This window comes from Harpegnathos saltator, unplaced genomic scaffold, assembly GCF_003227715.2.
Source record: "Harpegnathos saltator strain DR-91 unplaced genomic scaffold, Hsal_v8.6 scaffold16, whole genome shotgun sequence".
In the NCBI taxonomy this organism is placed as follows: Eukaryota; Metazoa; Arthropoda; class Insecta; order Hymenoptera; family Formicidae; genus Harpegnathos; species Harpegnathos saltator.
Genome location: NW_020229939.1, coordinates 911,318 through 930,723, shown reverse-complemented (window position 1 = coordinate 930,723; position 19,406 = coordinate 911,318). Strand labels below are relative to the sequence as shown.

Genomic DNA, 19,406 nt, shown 5'->3' with positions numbered 1-19,406 from the left:
GAGCGGCGAAGTCGGGGGGGGGCCCTATCGCATTATGAGGACAGGAGAGAAAGAAAGGGGTGGTTAGTCGACGGGGTCCATGGCATTAGTATAGCACGCCGGAATAATTGGGTACAGTCTGGCCGGCTACCGTACGTAGCGTCGGCTCCTTTCAAGCGAGAGAGCGCCTCCGCCTCATCCTCATCCACGTCCCCGCGTCCTTCCATTCTCCCCATTCTCGAGCAGTCCCGGACTTGCCTCCGCGCGCCGGCAAAAAGACCAGCTCGGCATGAGGAAAAAGAGACCAGAAGAAGGCGACTACCGGGCGAAGTGTACGAGGACGCGCCACGGTCGCGAGAGGCCAGGAGAAGGGCAGGAAGGGCAGGGAGAAAGGGACAGAGAGGAAGAGAGGAGGACAGACCGAGGCGGTGGCGAACGAGAGGGAATGGAAGAGACACGGAAAGAGAGGGAGGGGGAGAGAGAGAGAGAGAGAGAGAGAGAGAGAGAGAGAGAGAGAGAGAGAGAGAGAGAGAGAGAGAGAGAGAGAGAGAGAGAGAGAGAGAGAGGATCTGGAAGAAAAGAAGAGCACGCGCGATGGAAACAGGGGCAGGAGACCAGGGCGCGCCTGGTATCAAGCCCGCCGTTGGTGACTGAGAAGGAAGAAGGAAGGAGCCGCGTGTGGAAGACGTGGAAAGAAGCGATGGAAGAAGAACGCGCAGAAGAACGATCTCTCGCCCTCCGCGAGGACGCGGCGGCGGCGGCGGCGGCGGCGGCGGCAGCGGCGGCGGCGGGGGTACGAGCAAGAACAACGCGACGGGAACATGGAACAAAAGCAACGAGAAGACCGCAAAACAAGCGGCGAGTCCGAGAAGGGCGAGAGTCATAACTGTCTCGGTGCCTAGTGGCGCGGATGTCCTGTAAATAGGAGGCGAGCCTCCCCTCGAGCTGTCCCCTCTTTTCGTTCTTTCCCTCCCCCGCCCTTGGCTCTGTGTGACGGAGCTACTAATCGAATAGATATTTTTAGCGATACGGTTATCCGGCCTGCCCTCGTCGTTATGATGTGCGTCCTCGTCGTCGTCGTCGTCGTCGTCGTCGTTTTTCCCCGAGATGCCCTCGCGACCCGACATTCTCACGATTTTACACTCTTGCGACGGCATCGATACCCGATGCGAGTTTCTCGCGTACGCCGAGCGTATCCCGAGGATACAAGGCGGAACATCTCGACGGAACGAAGGTACGTCTTCATTCAGCCAGAGTTGAGACTCTACTCGCGGACGACCTGAACTTCAACCTGAACCCGATTCCTTCGTCCTCGTCTGATGAAGCTCTCTCATCATCGACGACGACAGTCATCGTCTTGGTAGAGAGACGGGCATTAAACTTCCATATTCCGGAGCTTTCGATCATGTCACGGACATGTTACATCGGCAGCACGTGGAAGCTCGATCGCAGCCTTTCGCGGCGAAAGTCTCGTCCAGGCCGCGGCTGGAAACGCCGCGTCGAACGCGCCGGCACGCGCACGTGGGCCGTCGCTGAAAGGTCGCGCGCAAGTTAACGTCACCCGGTGACGGTGAGGCGACGTCGTTTTACCGTCGCATTGCTGTGTGTCCCCGAAGTGTGACGCGCCGCCGCGTACTATTTTCCGCCGTCGTAAACGTCCGCCCGGTAAACATTAAGTAACAAGCACTTAACCGAATAATTAGAAGGGGTCGGAGAAAGGTCTGCGAAAGGTCGCGCGAGGCGTTAATCGTTATAAAACGACAGGGCATCGGACCGCGATACCGGCCGCCTGTCTCTCACGACCGGCGCTCTGCTGCGGCCGTCGCGCACGCGTTTCATCGCAGCTAAGAAAGCGCAGCGCGATCGGCAACTTGGACGAGCGAAGCCACCGAGCGCGATCGATCTGCTCGCCCACGTGAGATCATCAATCGGATGTCTTCCTGCGGCCCGCAGGTCAGCCCGATAACGTGAGACGTTCTTCAATTTCGCGAAGCCAACAGACCGCGCTGACGAATTACATCATACGACGCGCATTCGATCTGCACTCCCCCCACCCCGCCCCGCCCCCCGAAGAAGCTCCCCGGCTCGCCTTGCTTCCTGACGCTTCTGTGCTGAAGCGCGTTCCTACGCCTCTGCATTTTAAACAGCTTGTTTTATGCGGCCCGAAATGAACTCGAAAAAATCGCCGGGGCCCCTCTTAATGGAGTCGTAACTTCTGAGATGCTCCGGCTGCACTCTCCTTCTTTCTCTTTCTCTCTCCCTCTCTCTCTCTCTCTCTCTCTCTCTCTCTCTCTCTCTTTCTCTCCCTCCCTCCAGAGGCGCATCCACCGACCGTAACCACGGCGCGGTTGCAGGACGCGTTCCGCATTTCGCGTCCCGCATCAGTGACGTGCGTCTTGAAGAAAGAGCCCTACTCTTCGAAACAATGCCGCTCACTGTCTCATACGCGGACTGTCCCCGCCGTCCTCCTCATCGTTCCCGGAGACGGGGCGAAAATTCGTTTTCGCGAGCGCGCGAGGCGCGAGTCAAGCTCAGCCGATGGCTCCTCATGCCTCATGCGTGTCCTTTGGTACCGCGAGACTGAAGCGTTCGATTTGTTATCGCGAACGATGCGATGAGGATCGCATGATTTGATGACTGGAGCCTTTCCACGCTGGAGCCGCGCTTTGTGTCCAACTGTTCATGTGCATTCCAGTTCACTTCATAGGGAAGAACATCAGAGAGAGAGAGAGAGAGAGAGAGAGAGAGAGAGAGAGAGAGAGAGAGAGAGAGAGAGAGAGAGAGAGAGAGAGAATCATTGTTCTTCTCTGATGAAATGAACTCCACAATGAATAGCGAAAACAACGTGGCAGAAATCGTGGTTTCAAGTTTCGGGAGCCAAAAGAAAGATTGTATAATTATTCTAATGGAATTATCCTACGGGAGTTTCCCAATTAGCGTTTGACAAGCAGCGGCGCTGAATGCTGCCTTGCGCGCAGCTAGTCTCCCTCTTTGATCCCGTTGAGAAATATCGCGACTGATATGGATATTACTTGTCGAATAAACCAACACGTGCGCGAGCCGATTGTGCGGCGGCTTAGGCTTAAACATCGCCGGCGCGTGATACAACGACTTGAATCGATGTGGCTGTTTTCTCTGACATTGTCGGCATGAGCGATCGCTCGGGTAAGCGCGATGAAAGATAAGTGCGAAAACACGAAGGCGCCAAACGCGAGCAGGCGAGATATTGGTTTATTTGAGCGCTGCTTGAGGAAAGTTCAGCGCATCGCGCTTGTGAGCAATCGCACCAAAAATAGAGATTACGGAATTCGAGAAATTCCGCGACCATTAAACGTGCATCCTCGACGGATATAATGCCAAACTGGTTTTCCTCAAAAAACTTGACCTTTCATCATTCGCGTTTCGGATGTTTCTGCACGATTGCTAAATAAGTCCTTCGTTGTTCGATATCATCCAGGATGCACGACATAATTGGACGCTGTTTGTTCTCAAATCAATTATCTCTCTCTCTCTCTCTCTCTCTCTCTCTCTCTCTCTCTCTCTCTCTCTCTCTCTCTCTCTCTCTCTCTCTCTCTCCCTCTCTCTCACTGTTATTGTTATTTTCGGAAATTACGTTTCGAGGGAACATCGAAAACGTTGAGAAATTTCGCGGTTTAGAGGCACGAAAGTGTGACGAAAGCTTTTCCGAATCAATATTTCGCAGCACAAAATCGCGTCTCGAGAGATCCGCTCCGCGACGAAAATCCCGCAAAATTCCGGACTTGTTATTTTTGCACCGTCGGTCGCGTCTCCCCCCGACGGCGACGCGACTCACGCGATCGCGAAAAGAAATTTTTATTCACACATTTCCGAGACTAAGCGGAGATTAAATAATATCTCGCCGTGCACGTCGAAATACTCGCCGCCATTAGCGGTCCGCGGCTTTAATAAAAAAAAAAAAAAAGAAGAAAAAAAGGAAGAATGCACGTACGTGCATGTACACGTTGTAACGCCGTGCCTCGCTTATGCGCTCTAAAATTAACATCGCGCAACCGTAGCGAGGTATCGGCGATCGATTTTCCGCATAGTTGCATCGACACGGTAAGAAAAAAAGAGAATTTAAAATAAGGGCTGGGATACAAAACAAAAGGCGGGGAACAAAGTGTGCCAAGAAGTGTCGGTGCGCGTGCAACGACACTAATCCGACCTTTGGCGCGAGGAAGGACGAGCAGTCGCATGTAAAAAATGCAACCGAGGCGACCTATTCCAGCGTGAAGCTAATGCAACCTCGACGAGCAGAGACGCTCGCGCTCTAGCTGGAAAAAGTCAGCGTGACGAGCGTCGGCTGCGGTGTGTATCAATTTTCAGATTACAATGAAACAACCTTCCGCTCGTTCTTTTTTCCCCCTTCTCCTCCCCTGCCCCTCCATCTCTTCCTCCTCCTCGTTTACCCTCCCTTTCTCTCTCTCTCTCTCTCTCTCTCTCTCTGCTTCTCTGCCTCTCTGCCTCTCTTTGCCTATCTCTCTCTCTCTCTCTCTCTCTCTCTCTCTCTCTCTCTCTCTCTCTCGCTCTCTCTCTCTCTCCCCTTCCGGAAAAAAACCGCATATCGATCGCGATACTTTTTAATGCGTTTTTTTAATGCATTTCCACTTTATTTCTCTTGGGTGCCGTTTTGTACTTTTTATGCACTCAAGCCTGTTTTTCTCGCGGTTTGTTCATACCTACCCCGATGAGCGAGAGAACTTTGCGCGCCGCGAGTTTACGGAAAGACTTGTGCCATTTCCGGCACAAATTATTGCCGCGCGTGTCAAACGTTCACGTTTTAGGCGGTCGACACTCACCGTGTATCGCACTGCGTTAAAATATTTGCGGCGCAAGAAATCGATGGGAAATTTTACGATAGAAACCCGCGAGATCGCCGCGACAGGACGCGTTTTTTTTTTCTTCTCCTTTTTTTTCTTTTCCTTTCGTATAACGAAAGCGAACAATTTAACGCACGAAGGCACGCACACGTGCTCTCCGCTGCGAGGTCGCGGTAGAAAGAGAGAGAGAGAGAGAGAGAAAGAGAGAGTAGTAGCAGGCCTTATATTGGCGCGCCTACTAGCGCCACGCGACGACGAAGCTCAGAACCGTTTTGACGTTTCCTAAGTAGAAAAGGCTTGGATGGTACAGACGAGCCTGCGGCACACTGCGTCCGTTTTTCCTCAGCCTGCCAGTCGCATCGCGGCTGTCAGGAGGACGCGAGGAGCCGCGGGGCTTCGGCTTTTCACGGGAAAATCAGCAAAAGTGTCGCTCCGGCGCAACGCGCCGAGTACTTTACGGAATAATTTCGGGCTATTAGCAGCGAGAGTCACGGCTCCCTCAAAAACTGCCCAACTAACGCGCACTTTTTCGTCGCACGGCGGCGAAAACCACAGAGCACGAGCGTGTGCTAATATTAATTTCATAGCGTATCCTGCGTCCTGATAACGGGCAAATTTTTTATCCATGCGCCAATACGTCGTGGCTTTCGCTCGCTCAAGATAGGAAGAACCAGAGTTCGCGTGACGTTTGCGGGTGGCGTTCGTATAAATTTAGAGAAACCGAGTAACTTCCCTGCGGAGCATCTCGAGCCGTCAATCGGTGGTCGCGCGCGTCCCGTTGCTCAAGCGGACGAAAATGACGACGGAGAAACGAATCCTTAAATATTCAGGGCTTTCTGTGTAAACACAACACGCGCCTTCTCCCGCCTTCTTCCACCTCCTTCTCCCTCACGTCGCTACATTCTTATTTCCCGGAGCCGACGCGCATGTGGCGGACCATTAACGCTAATCAGTCGCGTAAAACGCTGTAAACTTTTTGACGGGAGTTACGGGAGTTACGAGCCAAGAAAGTTACGATCGAAATGCAGTCACGATCACGAAGGAATTATGTACGTCCGCGGTGCTCTGTAATTATACTCCGAGCGAGATTCCTACGGTCCTGAATGAGCCGCTTGACTCGCGCTGGCCGAGGCCCACGTGGGAAGAACTCCGGGAGCGCGTCCGACCAAAGAGAAATGTGATTAATACTACGGTATCCCCGATGAAATTTTCCGACGCGCATAATATATATACCGAGGGAAGTCACCGCGCGCCGCGCGAGATAAGAGAAAATTATAGCGCTACACGCACGAACGACGCAGGACGACGTTGCAGCGCGCGCGCGCGCGCGCATATGCTGAAATACCAGTCTGAAATTGCGTTTGCTCCGGCGCAACGCGTCGCACGTTACATAAGACGACGCAAGTTCGAACTGTTACTCGCACCCGGATTCAACGTGTCTCCTTCTAGCGCGCTGCTTCTCCGATCCTCTGCCAGTCTCCTTCGCGGATTGGTCATCGCGGCACGCTTCACCGGTATCGGCGCTGATTGCGAAGGGCAATCTCTCGCGCGATATCCTGGTCATCAATTTCAGCGTCGCTAATTTAGACGCAAGGAAGAGCGGGAGGGAGAGAGAGAGAGAGAGAGAGATATAAGGCGATAAGAGAGTCCTCCTCCCGCGTACGGGAGGAGGACTCTCTTATCGCCTTGTCGCGTCGCGTCGCGTCGGCGAGCGGAACGGACGTATTTGTGTTTTACAAGCCGTAAAGGCATGCTCGCTTATCAAGCGATATCGTCGGCTATCTGCTGAATCTCACGTTCTTATCTGTAATCTCAACAACCGCTCTCGCGACTCCCGAGGTCCTCTCGTCTCGGCGGCGCATGGCCGCCGGCCCGGGCGCTTTACCTGGGCCCTGGGAGTCGGCGGCCCGTGTGTATGTAGATAAGGCAGATGCTACGGCGAAGATTACGCCCGGCGGACAGCGCTGACACTTAACAGGGCCCAATTAAAGCCATTACACGATTAATTGTCTAATTAATTTATACCTAGCCGCGCGCACGGAATTATACCCTCGCCGAATCGAGCCGAACCGTCCCGCTGCTGGCACGCTCGTTACTTTCTACCGCGGTGAGAGCGTGCTGCACGGTCGCGGAAGACCGCGGGGACTTGCCGCACTCATCATGGGAATTAATCGCCTAAGCTGCTAATGACGGAGACATTCCCGGCAAGGAGAAACAATAAAATTAATAATAAAATCCATGGACATGAAAGAACGAATCACGAATGCACACGATGGCACGGCTTTGCTTCCCGCAAGCCAAATATTTCCGTATTTGGCAGCTAAAAGGGTCCAAGGATCCAACGTCCGCTGTCATTCACCTCGAGTATGCAAGCAACGAGTGCGAGTGAATTCGGAAGGACGAAAGGACGTTCTCGTCGTCGGGACGAGTCCTCGGGGCGACGCCAGGGCTCCACGGCCAATTTCGAGCGTTTCCCTCGCGTGAAACACGGCGAAAATAAACGAAAAGTCCCGGAGCTCGATACCGATTCCGCGCGACAGTCCGTAATCGCGTTTCACGGCGGATTTCGCGATGAGTGACGGCGCGACCGCGACTGTACAAACATCCTGATCTTTATTCATGAGGACTGCCGTGCGCGCGCGCGCGCACGCGCGCGGCCGTTCGCCATTGTTCGAGCGGCCGCGGAGCGCACGATATACACGCCGAGCGTGTAACGCATGGGCTACATATCCGCGCGCGCGACGTTATGCGTGTTACGTATACGTGTCTCTTCGCTCCTCTGGCGAAAGAAGCGACCGTGAGATCGCGGGCTGAATCGCGGGATACTCGCTATTACACGCCGCCGCGCCGCGTCGTAGCGGCCGCAATTATCAATCCATCCGTAGACGCGCGCGATGAGCCCCGATAATTCGGAAATTATACCTTCCGCCGGATCGAGATCGAAACGATCTTCGCACGAGCACGCGTGTATCGGGGCTCCGCCGTTTCGCGCTTTCGCACGTGGTTAAGCCCTCGGTTGTTAATGACGGAAGAATCCGCGAAGAGGCCCAGATTGTATATTGATGACGGAAATATCCCCCCCCCTTCAAAAAAAATATTGACAACGGAACGGTCGGAACAGAGTGCTATATTTCACCAACAGTTTCGGCTGCTCTTCATTTAGCAGCTAAGGGGTTAGGGTTAATGTCGCTAATCGTACGGACTTGTCCCCGTTGTACGGTAAACTACCGTTCGTCGTGTTGTTAATTTGACGGAGGAGGTGAAACGTAACGTTGGTGGCGTCCTCCCTCCGACTTCTAAACCGTGTGGGAATATGTGCGTCGCTTCGTTTCTCGAGATGTACGAGCCTTTACGATCGTAATTTTTATTTTTCAGTTGATAGACGTCGCGAGAGAGTCGCAACAGGTTAGCAGTCGTAACGCGAAAAGTAACGTTAATCCGTTAAGCATGCCCGCGAAGTACGACCGCCTCGACGTTCGTTTGACGTATACTTTATCGCTCGTATCTTGACGCTTTCTTTCGCGTGGACAAAACGACGCTCGCATTCGATTCGCGCGCTCCGCTGCTCCGTGTGCGTTCATCTATTTCCTGAATCTAAATTACAGCGAGCTGTCAAAAATTGTCCTAATGGATAGCCACGTTATTATTCGCGAAGATTTATGTAGCGTCCGAGTGGCGTCTCGGAAACGTCACGCGAGATTAGCACGTTCGTTCGATTTCTATGAAGATACGGCAGTTAACTCGCCGCTTGTCTTTCACGTGTGACGGTAGAATTCAAGAAAATATACACGAAGAGAATCATCGTGTTCGGGTTCGCGATGACTGCGAAGCGACAACGCCGATTTTTGCGAGATCCCGAATATCGTGTTTGCCGATAAATTCCAAGAAAGATGCTTTCAGACACTCAGTAAAATAACATTGTCATAGATAATACGACGCAAATGTAAAAATGCTTCGGATCGAAAGAGATATTCTCAGACAAATTCAAATTTGTTAAAACTGATCGACAGACATTTCATTGGAATGGCCCCACTTGAAGACCGCCGATTGGAGAAATTCAGTTCGAGTCGAGATGTAAAATCCACTCTAAGTCTTCGCGAGTAGCTAACTCGCTTGTGCCTCTAAAAACATAATTCGCGTTACAATGTTGAATCCGCCATTTCCTTTTTACTCTTCATGAATTTAGGTCTTTATGCATTCGAACGTAACTGCTATCTTTGCCACTTCTGCAATTCTTCTCTCCTTTCATCTTTTTTAAATCTCCAGATTCTAACAAAATTTCTGATCTGCCAATAGAAAACGAGATCATAAAAAAAATATATTTGTGCGCTCTCAATAACGCTGTGTGCAATAGGAATTTAAATTTAAGTTTAATACATTGGGCGGCTGAGCGTGAAAGCTGAGGAAAAATAACAGCAGTCTCAATGTAGGACCTGCAGCCGATGGGGGAGGGGGCTTCTTCTCTAATTGTTCGAGTTGTGTAGGCGAAATTTGCAGGAAAAGCAATGTTCGTCGAACGTGGCAGGGTCCGGCTAACTTTGGCAGCGCTTCACGAAGATTCTACCGAAATTGCACTCGGCTCGATTAAATAATCGGCAGAAGAGAGCGTAAAATCTTCATTCGGATCCCCCTCCCCCTGCGCGGAGCCTCTGCGGCTGTGAGAAGTCAAGGGGTGCGGGTGCATCCCCGCATGCCTGGGTAGCATGGCGGCTTCTAGTTTCGCGTGGTCGTGGTGCGGCGGCGCGGGTCTCGCAGGTATACACGTAGGTGCACGTGTGTGTTCGCGTGCAAAAGGCAGTAACCCTCAAGGTAAGGCGAAATGCCACCTGGCAGGTTTTTGCGGCGTTGCGCGCGAGATGCGATATTGTTTTTGCCCTCTCGACCGAGCGCGAGCGGAGGAGCTGCCTTTAGCCTCTTGCCCCCCTCCCGCCCCTCGTTCCTACCCTCTTTCCTCCTCCGACGCCCCACTTCCGGTGTGGGTAGGACCCGGTAGCCAATAGGAGGAGGGTACCACGCCCCCCCACCCACGCGCACCTGCGTCCACGAACGCCAATCGGAGGACAAGCTACCTGGAGAACCGAGTCGCGACACGAGAGAGAGTGCGAGAGTGCGAGAGACCGACGGGAATGGCTGGCGTGCGAGCGAGAAGAGGGCAAGGACGGAGAAAGGAGGGAGAGAAAGATGCATCGCGACGTCCTCCGCACTTGGACGCGCGCACACTCCGATCGCACCTTCCTCTCTGCTCTTCGTCCTCCCCCGCCCCCGCCCCCGCCTCCGCCGCTGCCATCGCCACCGCCACCGCCACCGCCGCCGCCGCCGCCGCCGCTGCTGCCGCCGCCGCTGCCCGCCCGCCCGAGCTATTGCTCGATGCACATTCTCCTTCTTGTTGTTCTTCTTCGCCTCCCGCAGCCGCCCTCCGTCACTCCTCGTTTCCCTTCTTTCGCCTCTTTGTGCCGAGGGCCGAGACTTCTTCGATAGGCCACGTAGGTACGCGCGAGCGTGCGCGCGCGCGCGCGCCTTCATTTCTTCCCTTTTGCCGTTAATTTTCTTTGCGCGCGACCGCGTTTTTGCCGGCCGCTCCATTACCACTGAATTCTTCTTTCGGCGATATTTCGAGCTGTTTATCGGCCCGTAATGGCCGCGACCTCGAGCGCTACTCTATCTGTCCCTCTGTCTGTCTCTGTCTTTCTCTTGTTCTCTCTCTCTCTCTCCCTCTCCCTCTCTCTCTCTCTCTCTCTCTCTCTCTCTCTCTCTCTCTCTCTTGACGCGACCGAAGATTCTTTCAGCCGTCACCGCGTTCGCGAAATTTTCCGTCGTGTTGCTTATCGTCACTTTGATTCGCAGGAGCGCTACCTTTTAACCGCATGTAGCCAATTTTTATTAAATATCGTTAACAGAGCGCCGAGATATGCATCCCGCAGGTATCGTATGAATTCGCCAAGTGCAACGGCCCGATTGACTCGACAAAATCGCACCAATGAAAGAACCAACTGCAAGGTTCGATGGAATGTCAAACTCGAGTCAGCGGGGACTGACGACGCTCAACCAGCCTGGACCATCGCGAGTCGAATCATCGAGCCACATTAAGAATCTTCTTACTCGCGAATGTCATTTTCCTTGAACTTAGACTGCATGATGGTAGGGAGAACCCGCGAGTCATGCTGAGCCATTTTTGCAACGGATCACGCAAAAGGGTCCTTGGGTCCTCCAAGTTTGGAAAGCCGCCCGGACCCAGAAGCGACCTTTTACGGGTGCCTAGCCCTGACACGGCCAATGGCCGCCTTCAACTTGAAAATCTCGTGAGAGCGAGCCGACGTCTGTCAGGACGAACACCAACGAGTGAGAGAGCTTCTCACGTTATTTCAAAATTGTGGCCGGTTGAAACAAACTGGCCACAAGATAGAAACAAAGTGATAAAGAAAAGTAGCGAGAGGTGCGTCCGATAAACTTTGAAATCTATTTTTGCGAAAAAGGTGTCAAATCGAACACGTTGTCTTGTAAGGTCAATGAAAGATGTAACAATTAATGACTAGCCTTGCTAATAATGACTAGCCTAGTCATGACATCGTAAATTTTTTGCCAAGGTGGAATCAATCTGTAATTCACATTATAAACGATGAGACTACACATTCGACAAGTGTGAGAAAAAACGAAATAACATGTAAATTTTTCTATCGAGGCAATCTCGCGATATCGTATCTGTCGATCGATGCTTCGATCGACCTGACGACGGCGTTAAGAAAGTCAATCTGCGACGCGGCGGCGTTTCCGTTTTGTTCCTGAATTCGTGTGTAAGTAAAACATATTTTCGTGACTCATTTGCAAGAGATCTTTCGCGCGTGCGCACGCGCGCCGCGATTCGCCGGCAGCACAATGTTTTTCTTAGATGAACGAGCCGCCCCTCGTAACGGTAGGCTCGCCAAGCGGAAAAATCAACACGGCCAGTTAATTTCATTCCAAATTATGAGAATCGACCCAGCGCGCGATCCTGATTATTTCCTTTCGCGGCACGAGAGAGAATCGCCGCCTCGCGAGCTTTTCGCTCGGAAAAGCAGACGGTTGTTGGAGTGCGCTGGAAAAGTCCGCTGCATATACAGCGCGAGGCTAATTGAAGCAACAATGTAGCACTTTCCACAATCCCCGGTGTAAACTCGAAGGTAAGTAAGAACGTACGTATAACGAATTCTTGTTTTCTCGTCAAAGTAGAGCAGTTAGCCTTATGCTGATGTGTTATCTGTGCCTATCTTCTAATTTTGCAATCCTCTGCTTTGATATTGCAGACAAATTTGTCTCGATTCAATTCAATGATGTAAAACGAAAGTAAGACGAAAATTTATGAGTGAACAAAAAGTAAGAATCTTCCATCACGAACCGCGACTCGTCTCTTCTCGTCTTCGGACTATTTCCTTCGTAAAACTGGCTCAGACATTGCCGAGTCGAAAAATAACGAGACGAAAGTCGGGAGCAGGTGACGACGACATAGCTCGCCATTTTGGTCAAGTACGCGCGATCATCCGCAAGGCTGCGACATTTCGGCCGATCTGCGTAGAACGCAGGATCGCGCTGCGGTTATGGTCTCTACATGGAAAAGTGGTGAGACAGGACGAAGGGGAAATCGGTTGCACGTTACACTTTCAGAGCGTTTTTGCCAGATCGAGAGAGAGGAGCCAATGAAGTTCTCTTTCGTTCGGTCTTTATGGAACCATCTCCGTTTCCACGTTCGAGCCGGCAAGAAGCATAAAGCAGCAGCCGTCCGTCGCTGCTGCTAGCGTCGAACACCGAGGAGCGACAGTTTTTCATCTCGCGTTCGCGTTTACTCAGCAAATTCATTTTCACGGAAGAAGGTTATTTCACTAAACGACCGATTGAAGCATGTACGAGCTGTTTGATTACCGGGCGAAATCTCGCACGCGGGAGGAAACCGTAAGAATGAGATATCGCGCGAACGAGGGGAACAGGTTTGAGCCTCGGAAAATCGAGTCTGACGTTACACCAACGCAAACGTCGGGCGCGGCTTCTCAAGTCCGTCTCGGTTCCGCTAACGTTTCGAGATCATCTTCGGATGGGAAAGTTAAGCGCGCGTCATCGTTCCCTTTCCCCCCGCGCCGCACAAAAACACCTTTCCATGCGTTTGACGTTACGGGAATTCTCTACAGGACAGCGAGGACTCTAATACGTCGGGACGGTAGGACAAGTCAGCGCGAGACAGTGGAAGACATAGATTAACGTTACTTGGCACTACCGTAAGGGCGCAGGACGCGTAAATCTACGTCGCCGGCATGCAAAGTGTAAGGATTGCCGGCTTTTCTTGCCGCGCGTTTCCCAACCGGGGAAAAAAGAGCCACGTTCGAGCTGAAGCGAGAGGGCGAGATCTAGGATCCTCCGCTGCATTTCCTAAGCAGAGGGAGGGAGAGGGGGAGAGAGAGAGAGAGAGAGAGAGGGGGGGGGAGAGGGAGAGAGCGGCGATGACGCACGCATCGGTGCACGCTCGCGTCGAGGGAGGGATGCTGCGGTATATCGACGCGAGGTACAATCACAGACACGTGAGAAAGCGACGAATTGACTCCCAGATCTCGGCGTTGATTCGCCTCCCCCGAGAGCGAGATAATTAGTCACAGGCCCCTGGCTCTGTGTGCAAGCCGGTAATTATTTGTATAATCAGCTGTCGTCGCGCTTTCCCGGCACTCGTCGAATCGCGGATGCGCGCGTCTCAACGCGCGCGCTAATTATTGCGCGCAGGAAAACGCAAAGGCACGCGCGAGGCAACGAAGAGGCGGGAGGCACACGCACACTCTTTGCGCGGGACATATAATAAACATAATTGAAAGAGGGATCGGTAATTGCCGCGGCAATTGCACGTTGCGCGCGCGAGCGGCTGTTGGGTTTAGCACGGCCGACATCTGCGCGGGGAAAATCTACTCGCCGAACGAAAGTCGCCCGATTATAGTGACCTCCCTCGCCCCCTCCCCCGCGGCGGCGAGCGGTAATCGACCCGCGCCGCAAAAAACCGCTCGATGGCCCGATAATTATTGGCAACAACATAGGGGGACGCGACCCGTTGAATCGCCCGGCGAAATCTTTTTAGAGCGCTTTCCTTCCGATTACACGGCGCGCGTTCTATCGAAACAATTCGATTCTTGCACGCGTGCACGCGTCGCGCGCGTATACTTATTATTATACTTTAGCTAATCGAGGAGGGAGAGAGGGAGACGAATATCGCGCGTGTGATATAAAATCGCACGAGCGAAGCGGGCGTAAATAAATCGCGCGGTGCAGCCGCTGAGCGCAATTGGATCTAACTTGCCGAGTCGGCTGAGTAATTGCTCGAAATTATGATCGATCCTAGATCTTAATCAGCCGTTAATGGACACCGAGTCGTCAACACTCCGCCTTAATTGCCGTCGTTAACTATTAACGGCCGTGTTACGCGGCCATTAACGCTCCGAACGATCATCACCGTACGTAACGATGAAAAAATGCTCAGCGTTGCACGACGAGGGAGCGGCCGAGCGCCGGCGTCCCTCCCTCCCCTCACGCCCTCCCTCCCCTTTCTCTCGGGATGCTCGATTCGCGAATTACAATCGCGATTGCGTTGGCGCGTATCGCCGGTCGACGACGATCGACAATTGCGAGGAGCTGCGCGTGATCGCGACTCGCGGCCACCTTATTCCCGAGATTTCACGGCTCGCACGGCGAGGCGCGATTGAGAGTAAACGGTGAAAAAAATCAAGCGCCAAGCGCCAAGCAACGCGTGACAACGCTCGGGGCGCCGAGGGTAATTTAGCGCCGTCCGCGAAAAAGCGGATAACGGATTACGCTGGCGAAAACGCGCTGCTGATCGGACGCGTTACGTCCATTAGCGCGTTATTTACGTACGTTCTTTGTAGTTAGAGAAAGATGCGACGTCTCGTCGTTCAAAGATCGTCGCGATCGATCGCGATGTGCGACCGCGATCTAACAGCATTGACTTTCGGCCGCCGCACTTGACTCGGCGTCGCGCGTCTCTCGTCGTTTTGGCTCATCGGTTGGTTAAGCGCCGTTGACGGCCGCGCGAGGAGCCGTTGCAAAATCGCGCGCGGATCCGAAATCTTCACGTTAAACGTTTAAGGCCTCCGCGCGCAGGCCTTCGTTAGCCGTTCATAGATCAGTTGATGCTACACGCTCGCGCTTTTTACGCACCAATCATTTTCACAGGTTAACATGCCGGATTACTTTCTTGTCGACTTAGTCGCGGCACGGACGGGGGGGCTCGCCGGCTTTTTCTCGCCCGCTATCCGGGATTACCGCAAGAACATGCACCGAGCAAATCGAAAGATTAGCGCGATAATTCATTACAATCGTAACTCGCTAGCCGGATCGGAATGATCCGGCGAACAGACGAGGTGAATTAACGTAGGGTCAGGCGAGCGGGACAAGTCGCGGGGCGCGTTAAAATGGGGAAACTCGAGCGCGCTCTCTCGGCGCTCTTTCCGCTCGTGAGCGTCGAAATATCACGGCTGCCGCGCGCGCCGCGCCCTCGAGAGAAGCGGTCGCGCATCTCTCATCGCTCTGCATCGCTGTGTTTTCTTTAACGCACCGTCTTTAACGCGATCGCCTAATTATCCTTAATTCGGGCGGGCCTTTTCTGTCGCTGCAAAGTCGCAAATATTCGCGGCTCGAATTCGCGGACGATTTGCGCGAACGAAAGTCTTTGCGCGCGTTTGCGTGCTTGCAACGACGTGTTATTGTCACGTCGTAAGAAGAGCATCGCCGACAAATGCGAATTCGGAGCAAATCGCACTGTGCCAGGACAGACTCCGATAATCACCGTTCGCCGCGTACGCGCGCGCGCGATTTTTCATGCGTTCGACCCGCGTTGGAATGACGTGGGAAAAACGCGACTATCATGCTGTGGCGCGAGCGCCAGCGCGATAATCATCTCTTGAAATATCAAGTTCACTGCCACCGTGCGATTATCCGGATATTAATCTTCATCTACGAGCACTTACGACGTTATTATTGTACCGACTACGCGAGTATAATCAACCGGATGCAAAAAAAGGACGGTGAAGTTACTGCGAGTTTTTGTCGCCCCACGACAACAGTATTAAAGACAGACTGTAGCGCGACGGGATAATTGACCGTTTAGATAATATATTTGTCTCGTTCCGGAACGAGCATGCAAAACTGCACGATATAAGGTCATTAATGACGGATCACTTCTCCGCGACGCATCAATTCGTATCACCGAACGAAGCCTGCCTGTCACGCAATTAGCACTGATTTCGTAAGCACGGTACGCGCGCCGCCGCGTAGCTCTCTGCGTCTCTCTTTCTCCTTCTTGCGCCTACCGGCAATTATTACGTTTCTCATTCTTTTTCTTTTCTCCCGCTAACGGCGATTTAACGGCTCGAGATGAAGTATCAGCATGCCAGCGTCTCTCTATCTTTCTCTTCCCCCTCTCCCTCCCCCCTCTCTCTCTCTCTCTCTCTCTTTCTACTTTGTCACGAACATAATGCATTAAATGCGCGCGATAATATGTAACGCGAAATAATAGCGCAGTAGATAATACACGGCCGGCGGCACAGACGGAGCGCGATCAGTACTTTCTCGCGTGAACATTATTCCGAAAATGTACTATTTTTAGATTACCGCCCTTAAAAGCGTTGCACATTTTCGTTGAACGCTTTCCAGATTCGCACGCGTCGCGGGATGCAAATTCGACCGAGTCTTTACATACAATTTGCGTTCCCCGGGCTAATTTTAATATCTGACATTCCTCAGAACAATTTGGACCGCGCGGATACGAGAAGATCGCGTGGCTGGGGTCATTAAAATTTCGTCGTACATCTTTACCAGAAATATTCGCCATATCTCCCTCTCTCCTTCTTTTTCTCTGAAAGGAATTTTTACCCGGAATCGAGCCCGCTGCGTGTCGTACGATACGCACGAGATAATTTTTATACATAGACGCTCGACAAAATTGAATCCCTGGCACAATGGAAGGCCGATATGTACAACGTGTCTATTTGTAAATTCCCCGAAAGGAACGAAAGAATTTTTGTTTACGTTCCGAAGACTCTCTCTCGGCATAGGAGCGGTACGGCGGCAACATTTTGCCTCGTTTACCGGGCACGTCAGGGTATAAACGTCAGGAAGGAGAAATACCGCGCTGTTTGCGATCGTTTGACCGGCAACAAACCGCCTGGAAAATAAGCAGATCGGAAGCATCAGCAACAATAGCCGAAATGAACAATTCCCTGCGCTAGGATGTAACGACAGCTTGAGAGGGAGAGAGAGAGAGAGAGAGAGAGGGGGGGAGAGAGAGAGAGAGAGAGAGAGAGAGAGAGAGAGAGAGAGAGAGAGAGAGAGAGAGAGAGAGAGAGAGAGAAAGGGGGAGGGAAAAATGTATCGATACCGAATAACTGAACAGTTTCGCAGTTTCAATTTAAAACAGAAAGTAAATAAATGATATGCCTACTCGTGTACGGATCGGCGTACGTGTTTGACGGAAAATAATATTCTTGAATTCTCAACACTGAGCACTGATTAATACGGTCAGTTTGAAATAAAAATTTCTGTCGTTAAAAATAAAAATGTTTATCGTGAAATAAAACGAGTTTCCGCGTGCAACCTCTTCGGACGATCGTTTTAACTACCTACAATAGCAATTAGACACTTTTGAAAATTTTCCCTCAGGGGAACTAACGCCACAATTGTGGGAGAAGCTACTGTTAATATTTTACTGCTGCAAAGATGCGAATTCGCGAACGATTCTTAGATTTTTAGTTTCCTTCGTCTTAGCCCTAGCGAATTTAGCGCAAATCACACTTTCGGCTCCTCCGAAATCAATTTTAGTAGGGATATCACATTACATCTCTCGCACCTCTCGAGCTGAATAAATCGACGAGGGTGTCACAAATCAACGACTGCGGACGAGCCTCCGGATAAAAATTACAAATGTCAAATGGTTTGAAATCTTTACTCTATATGTATGACTGTCACGTTGTCATGTTGACACCGTGCGCGATCTTCACGCTCGACGAACTCGGTTGGAAAAGGCAGACGGGCGAGAGCGCGACTAAAACCTCGCTTGAGGCGGAAACTCGCCATTTTCTGTTTTTTTTTTTTTTTATTCAAGAGACTCGCGGTGAGATGCGCGACGATTAGAGTGATTGTTCATTAAGAGTCCGTGGCACGCGTGTGATCGCGGACGCGAGGAAAAGAGGATTCGTTTCTCACTCGACTCGAAACCGCACGCTCCGCGGACCAGATCCAGATCACGGCGATTCATTGAGACGAAAGAGAGGCGCGCAAGGATGTCGTTAGCGAAAAATACGGGAGGTTCATAACGTCGGGACGATGTACCTCTCACGCACTGAGGTCGCAGTCTCGGTCGGCTCTTTGGCAGCAGACCGGTGGGGCGAAAGAGTGCGTTGTTTGTGTTCGCTCACGACCCGCTAACGAATATACAAGACACCAAGTTAGATGTTTATAAACTATCAGCGCGTTGCGTCAAGCGCTCCCGAGAAACGTCGGCGAGAAGCTTCGGCGCGAAGTCAGCCGGAAAATGTTCCCGGCCGGGAGCGATATTTTCCCCCGCGTCGTACGAGGCGGACTAACGCGGCGCATATCTCGCGCGTTATAAGACCGCGAAAACGCGTCTCAGCGGTCCGCGTGGCACAACGAATCCGACGAATCGTTAACCCGCCGCATCGGAATTCCGCCGTTCGCTGGTGAAAATCACCGCGCGCTCTCGCGTGCGCTCGCGTGAAAATTGTATGGCAATCGATCTCAGACACACTCACCTTGCTCTGGACATAGTCGAGGGCGAGCATGCAGTCGGAGTATCCGCTCTCAGTCTTGATGGTGGTACCACCTTGGCCCGGGCCGGTCGAGCAGAATCCGGAACCCACGACACCAACTGGTCCTCCGAGGCCGGCCGCCGCCGCCGCCGCTACACTGTCCCGGTACCACGGATACATGACCGGTATCCTCGCGAAATTGCACTATTTCCCACGAAATAACACAGTTTCCGTCCCGTCCCGTGTCCGCTCTCGAAACGGATTTCCTCACGTCGGAACACACGTCACGTTTCAATCCTCCTCTCTTCTCCCTCTTTTATCGTTCCCTCTGCGTCTCTCTCTCTCTCTCTCTCTCCCCCCTCTCTCTCTCTATCTCTCTCTCTCTCTCTCTCTCTCTCTCTCTCTGTCTCTCTCACTTTCTTCTACCTGTCGCTCTCTTCTCTCCTCGCCCGGCGACGTGCGATGTTACGATATACACCCGCGCAATGTACGATACACCCCGCCGGCGATGATATCACTGCACCGCGAGTAATGGCGCGATATCGCTCTCGCGCGCGCGCGCGCGCGCGCACAACGACGTCGGTACGGATACGTATTCTACGTATCCGTTGCCGCGAGAGAGAACTCCAAGCAGGAGCAGGATGATGCTGCTGCCGCTGCTGCTGCCGCTGCTGCTGTTGCTGCTCCTGCTGCTGCTGCTCCTGCTGCTGATGATGATGATGATGATGATGATGATGATGATGATGATGATGATGCTGATGCTGCTGCTGTGTAGAGAACGATCACCGCGGCATTCGCACGC

General features: G+C 52.5%; 1 protein-coding gene across 1 annotated transcript in view; it reads right to left on the bottom strand.

Moving 5' to 3' along the window:
• LOC105183350 (zinc finger protein rotund) overlaps window positions 1-18,958 on the bottom strand; it is a 178,272-nt gene extending 159,314 nt beyond the window's left edge. The window contains exon 1 of the mRNA XM_011141397.2: window positions 18,608-18,958. Within this exon, the coding sequence (XP_011139699.1) occupies window positions 18,608-18,784 (177 nt within the window). The 5' untranslated portion in view covers window positions 18,785-18,958. The remainder of the gene's footprint in view (window positions 1-18,607) is intronic.
• Window positions 18,959-19,406: the final 448 nt, after the last annotated feature.